We start from the raw sequence: 6,545 nt of genomic DNA on the forward strand, positions 1-6,545 counted from the left end.
AACATTGTTCGGAAAGTAAAACGCGAACTTTTTATTACCAGTACTGTTACCTATTCAAAGTCGAACTCTGCCGGACTGTCAATTTGACCTTTGATGAAAGCTTCCGGAGTTTCCACTCGAATAACATCAACATCTTCATTATAAGAATCACCTGAGATATAATGCTTGAGTCTTTGTCCATTCACCACTTGTGTGGCATCGCCTTGGAGAGAGCTAATTTTAATTGCTCCTGAACGATACACCTCCTCAATGACGTATGGTCCTTTCCATTTCGAGAGTAATTTCCCTGCAAAGAATCTGAGACGAGACCGATACAATAGGACTTTATCCCCAACATTAAATTCTCTTTTTGATAATTCTTCTATCATGCCATTTCTTAACTTTCTCTTTAAAGAGTTTAGCATTTTCATAAGCCTCACTTCTCCATTCATCTAGAGAACTCAATTGCAGCAACCTCTTCTTACCGGCTAGTTTAGGATCTTTATTTAGTTATCTTACAGCCCAATAAGCTTTGTGCTCTAGTTCTAAAGGTAAATGACAAGCTTTTCCATAAACCATCTTATAAGGTGACATACCCATGGGATTTTTATAAGCAGTTCTGTAAGCCCATAATGCTTCCTTCAATTTACTAGCCCAATTCTTTCTATATTTATTAACAATCTTTTGCAAGATAGATTTTATCTCTCTATTTGATAGTTCTACTTGCCCACTAGTTTGAGGATGATAAGCAGAAGCAATTCTATGATTAATACCATATTTACCAAGAGTTTTTCTAAAACCACCATGAATAAAATGAGAACCTCCATCAGTCATAAGATATCTAGGAACTCCAAATCTAGGAAAAATAATATCTAAAAACATTCTTAAAGAGGTCTCACCATCAGCACTTTTTGTAGGTATGGCTTCCACCCATTTAGTAACATAATCAACAACAACAAGTATATGAGTGTTACCTTCTGAAGAGGGGAAAGGTCCCATGAAGTCAAATCCCCAACAATCGAACGGTTCAATAACAAGAGTATAATTCATAGGCATTTCATTGCGTCTGGAGATATTACCAACCCTTTGACATTCATCACAAGATAAAATAAACTTCCTTGCATCTTTGAAGAGAGTTGGCCAATAAAAACCTGATTGTAGAACCTTTTGCACAGTTCTATCTCCGGCGTGATATCCTCCATAAGCACTACCATGACATTTACTCAATATCTCTTGTTGTTCATACTCGGGAACACATCTTCGCAGAATACCATCCACTCCTTCTTTATATAAGTGTGGGTCATCCCAAAAATAATGCCGCAAGTCATAAAAGAATTTTCTCCTTTGCTGAGCTGAAAAGGTTGGAGGCAAGTACTTGGAGACAATAAAGTTAGCATAATCAGTGTACCAAGGACTATCTCGCGAGCTCACCTTTATTACAGCCAATTGTTTATTTGGAAAACTATCATTAACAGGAACAGGATCATAAGCAATATTTTCCAATCTAGACAAATTATCAGCAACAGGATTATCAGCACCTTTCCTATCTATAATATGTAAATCAAATTCTTGCAACAGAAGCGCCCATCTAATAAGCCTTGGCTTAGCATCTTTCTTTTGCATTAGGTATCTGATTGCAGCATGATCAGTATGAATTGTAACTTTTGAATCAACAATATAGGATCTAAACTTGTCACAAGCAAAGACTACAGCCAACAATTCTTTCTCAGTAGTAGCATAATTTCTTTGAGCAGCATCAAGAGTTTTACTAGCATAATGAATAACATTCAATTTTTTATCTACTCGCTGTCCAAGAACAGCGCCTACAGCAAAATCACTAGCATCACACATAATTTCAAATGGTAAGTTCCAATCAGGAGGTTCAACTATAGGAGCAGTTGTTAAGGCTTTCTTTAGAGTTTCAAAAGCTTCCTTACAATCATCATCAAAAACAAAAGGTACATCTTTTTGAAGAAGATTAGTAAGAGGTTTTGAAATCTTGGAGAAGTCTTTAATAAATCTCCTATAAAACCCAGCATGACAAAGAACACTATGAATACCTTTAAAATCCCTGGGATAGGGCATCTTCTCAATTGCTTCAACTTTAGCTCTATCAACTTCAATACCTCTCTCAGAAATTTTATGTCCCAATACAATTCCTTCATTAACCATAAAGTGGCATTTCTCCCAATTAAGAATAAGGTTAGTTTCTTCACATCTCTGCAAAACTTTATCGAGGTTTCGCAAGCAATTATCAAAAGAATTCCCATAGAGAGAAAAATCATCCATGAATACGTCCACAATATTCTCGCAAAAGCCATGAAAAATAGCAGACATGCATCTTTGAAAAGTAGCAGGAGCATTACATAAACCAAAAGGCATACGTCTATAAGCATAAGTTCCATAGGGACAAGTGAAAGTGGTTTTCTCTTGATCCTTAGTTTTAACAGCAATTTGTGAAAACCCAGAATATCCATCAAGAAAGCAAAAATGAGTATTTTTAGACAACCTTTCTAACATTAGTTAACAGTAAAATGGAACCACCTAGGAGCCTCTACAGCCATTTGGCATCCTTAACCGTCAGATCAAGCTGTTGAAGGTACCAGATACATTCGTCATCCCGTGAATGCCCTGAGCTCTTTTTACCGCACTGTCCCGCGCGTCACGGTGGCCCAATATACAAGGGCATCTACTCTGGAGATCTACCTAGATGCCTTCTGGTGAACCGGGCCACAATATAGTGGGTTGTACGGCCGCGAGGGGAGGCTTTTGTTTAGTGGGCCTGCCACTCGGCCTGCACGTTGCAGGGCAACCAAGCGGCGGCAAAATAATGGCCATGAAGCTCGGCTCCGTTTCTCCCGTAACTGCAGCTCCTAGTGGAGATGCGTTACGCTTTATTTGCCTGCATATAACTTGCGTTGGCGCAGATCCGTTTTCATTGCCGCTGAAACCAAATCTTGACCACCGGCTGACAACCTACAAAAGTCGATTCGTGCCACCATGACGATATCTCCGCCGCGGTCACCAAGATGGGTCTCGCGCCAGGATTCCAGACGCAGTTTGTGAGGGCTAACTTCGCAGCCATGCCGACGATGGCCGGGAGCCTCCAGCCTAGGTGAGCCTGGCCCCTTCCAATTTCTCCCCATCCGTCTGGCTCTCCTTTCCCTTTCCACTTCTCATCGATGTTCCCACCAGTACTACGTCATTAGCCTGCTTCTCATCCTCTGCGTCATCGACAACCAGATACATATTGGAAAGCTTCAAGCCCTTTGACATCTCGTCGCCCAAGGACTTCGTTAGATGCCTGACTCCTCATCCTCGGCATCCTGAACAATCAGATACATGTTGCATGGAGGATCCAGAATTGCCAGTCACGTCGCTCCTTTATTTCCTTGCTGAATTATACATAACCATAGGTAATTTTTTGCGAAACCGTTAGATTAGATTACCACCAAATTGGCCATACCTAGGTATACCCCATAGACCTAGCGTCTGGCGACATGCGACTAGGGTTTAGTGACTCTGCCTCCGATCTCCCGATCGGTGGAGGAGGGTTTTCTTCTTCGTTTTGAAGTCAAATTGTTCGGGGGGCTGGGGGCTCTTCTCTGCTAGGTTCTGGCAAGGTTTTCTTCCCCCGATCTTGACTGCTTGGCGGTTTCTGCGTCCGATTAGGGTTTGGCGAGGCGGCTTTCGCTGCTATGGCGGCATCATCAGCGAATTCTGGGAACTGGTCGGTTGGGCCAGATCAGCGGAAGGAGGAAGCCATTGATGATCTGCTCAACCGTCTGGGAATTGTTGAAAATGACTTCGATGATCTAGTGTTTGAAGATCTGGAAGGGGTCCCCAAAGAAGGCGTCAAGTGGATGGCTCTGGCTAGGGTTCATACCCAGAACTACTTTAGTTCGTCTACCTTTGAGCAGCACATGAAAGTTGCGTGGAGTCCGGCGAAGGAAATCAAATTTCATCATCTGGAAGGCAATCTGTTCACTATCCAAAGCTTCTGTCTTGGGGATTGGTTGAAGGTGGAGAAAGGAGGGCCCTGGTTGTTCAGACAAGCTATAGTCTGTATCGAGCCATATGATGGTATGATGGACACTGACTTAATTGATCTCAATTTCTTTAGTACTTGGGTGTAGATTCAGAAACTCCTAATTGGTTACCGCAATGATACCCTGATAAGAAACTTGTTGGAAAAGAAGGTCGGGAAGGTTGAGGAGATTCAAACAAATGTTCAAGGGGCAGGGAATTTCGTCCGTGTAAAGGTTCGCTTGGATGTTCGGAAAAATCTTGAAAGATGGGTCTCGTTGAGCAGAAGTGGACAGAGAGAGATTTTCAAGCTTAAATACGAAAAGATGCCACGTTTTTGCGGTGCATGCGGGCTCATTGGGCACTCCCACCTTGAGTGTGGTAATGGAGAACATCTAGAGGCTGATTTGAAGTGGGGTGATTGGCTTAAGGCTGAGTGGGAAACATGGCATGGTCGCGGCATAGCCGAGATGAGGGGTAGAGGACGAGGTATGAGGGGAGGAAGATTGTCTGATGCTTTTGCAGAGAATCGTGGAGATATGAGGGGACGAGGTGACCATGTTGGAGAGAGTTGGAGGCATAATGCTCTACCCTATGTTAATGGTAATGCAGTCATAGACCCCTCACTTAAAGATACTGCAACTAGTCCACTTAAGGGAAAGGATATGGAAATTGATCATGAAGGTAATGGCATGGCCGGGGCCAAAAGAAACCTCCTTGGAGAGTTTTCTGATGATGAGGGTTTAGCGGGGAAAACGGGAGATGGCAATCTAGCCATCATGGACTCTACTCCGCCACCAGCAGGTGCAATGGCAGATAATGGGGAGGGCATCAGAGAGAAAGAAAGAAATAAACGAACGAAGACTGGAGCAGACTCCCCTTCACTTGGATCGGCGGGCTCTTTTGAGGAGCCTGTCCGGTCGCAATGAGACTTCTAGCTTGGAATTGCCGTGGTTTGGGTAATGCTGCGGCAATTCGTGCGCTAATGGATGTCCTGAGGCGCCACAACCCTGATGTTGTTTTCCTCTCGGAAACACATCTTGACAATTACCCAGCTGAGTGTATTCGTCGTCAAATGAGAATGGATCATCTTATTGTTCAACCAAGTGATGGAAGGAAAGGAGGGATTCTCATGGTTTGGAGGAAAGTGGTACAAATTCATCGTATTTTTGCATGCCCAAATTTTATTGATATCCGTATTGTAGAGGAGGCAAATAAGGAGTGGAGGTTTACTGGAATGTATGGCGAATTCAAGTGGGATGAGAAATACAAAACTTGGGATAGATTCAGATCACTTCATCAACAAAATAACTTGCCTTGGATAGTTATGGGTGACTTAAACGAAATTCTCTTTGATAGCGAAAAGGAGGGTGGAAGAGTGAGACCTCAAAGATTTATAAAAGCTTTCCAGGATACCTTGGATGATTGTCAGTTATCGGATGTGGGATATGTTGGTGACAAGTTCACTTGGCACAGAGGTGCTATGAGGGAAAGACTAGACAGGGGTGTTGCAAATATTGATTGGAGTCAGATGCATCCAGATGCAGCTATATTACACCTCGAATATAGTCGCTCAGACCATCGTCCTTTATTATTAGACACTGATTACTATAAAGCGTCACTTCCTAATCCAGGGAAGAAGCAACGCCAATTTGAAGCTAAATGGTTTAAAGAGGAAGGCTTCTGTGATATTGTGGAAGAGAAGTGGAACAACACAGCCGACCACGTTCCTGTGCTTGATCGTCTCAAATCCATGCATGATGGATTGCATGCATGGGATCATACAGTGCTGCGGGAGCCTAGAAACCGACTAAGGAAAGCTCAACATGATCTTGAAGCGCTGATGCGAGGCCCAATAAATCCACAGGAAGACCAGAAAAAGTTTGAATTAGCGCGGTTGATTGAAAATTTATTAGAGCAGGAGGAAATTAAATGGTGCCAACGTTCCCGCGCTAATTGGATACAAAATGGTGACAAAAATACAAGCTTCTTCCATAATTATGCTTCCCCGAGGAGGAGAAGAAATATGATCAAACAACTGAAAGGACCATCTGGTGAGTTCGTTGAGGGTACTGAAAACATTAAACCAATTGTATTCAACTATTTCTCTACTCTGTTTAGCTCGGATAATCATATGGGGGACCCTCTGTTCCTAGAAAATGTGACACCTAGGGTGACTATGGAAATGAATGACAAACTTATAGCTCCATATACAACGGAAGATGTGAAAAAACGGTTCATAGTATTGGAGATTTAAAGGCACCTGGGCCGGATGGGCTACATGCTCTTTTCTATAAAAGATTTTGGCACTTGGTTGGCAATGATATTACACATACAGTTCTGAATGCTATCAATGAAAGGAAAATTCCTACTGGTTGGAATGATACAGTGGTAGTTCTTATTCCCAAAGTGGATTCACCTGAGGAGGTAACTCAATTTCGTCCAATTTCATTATGCAATGTTGTTTATAAGATTATCTCCAAGATGATTGCAGCTAGACTCAAGATCTTTCTCCCGGAGATCATATCACCAACACAAAG

The 6,545-nt window shown here is 42.5% G+C and overlaps 1 protein-coding gene across 1 annotated transcript; it reads left to right on the forward strand.

The window, feature by feature from the left end:
* The first annotated feature begins 4,930 nt into the window (after positions 1-4,930).
* LOC139835733 (uncharacterized) lies at positions 4,931-6,262 on the forward strand. Its single transcript, XM_071825597.1, has one exon. It carries the CDS (start codon positions 4,931-4,933, stop codon positions 6,260-6,262), a length of 1,332 nt encoding a protein of 443 aa, XP_071681698.1.
* The last annotated feature ends 283 nt before the right edge of the window (positions 6,263-6,545 follow it).

Source organism: Lolium perenne, chromosome 2 (assembly GCF_019359855.2).
Source record: "Lolium perenne isolate Kyuss_39 chromosome 2, Kyuss_2.0, whole genome shotgun sequence".
NCBI classification, from domain to species: domain Eukaryota; kingdom Viridiplantae; phylum Streptophyta; class Magnoliopsida; order Poales; family Poaceae; genus Lolium; species Lolium perenne.

What these genes read in the sequence shown, in the direction of transcription:
- LOC139835733 (XM_071825597.1), top strand. Translation starts at nt 4,931, where the DNA reads ATGAGACTTCTAGCTTGGAATTGCCGTGGTTTGGGTAATGCTGCGGCA.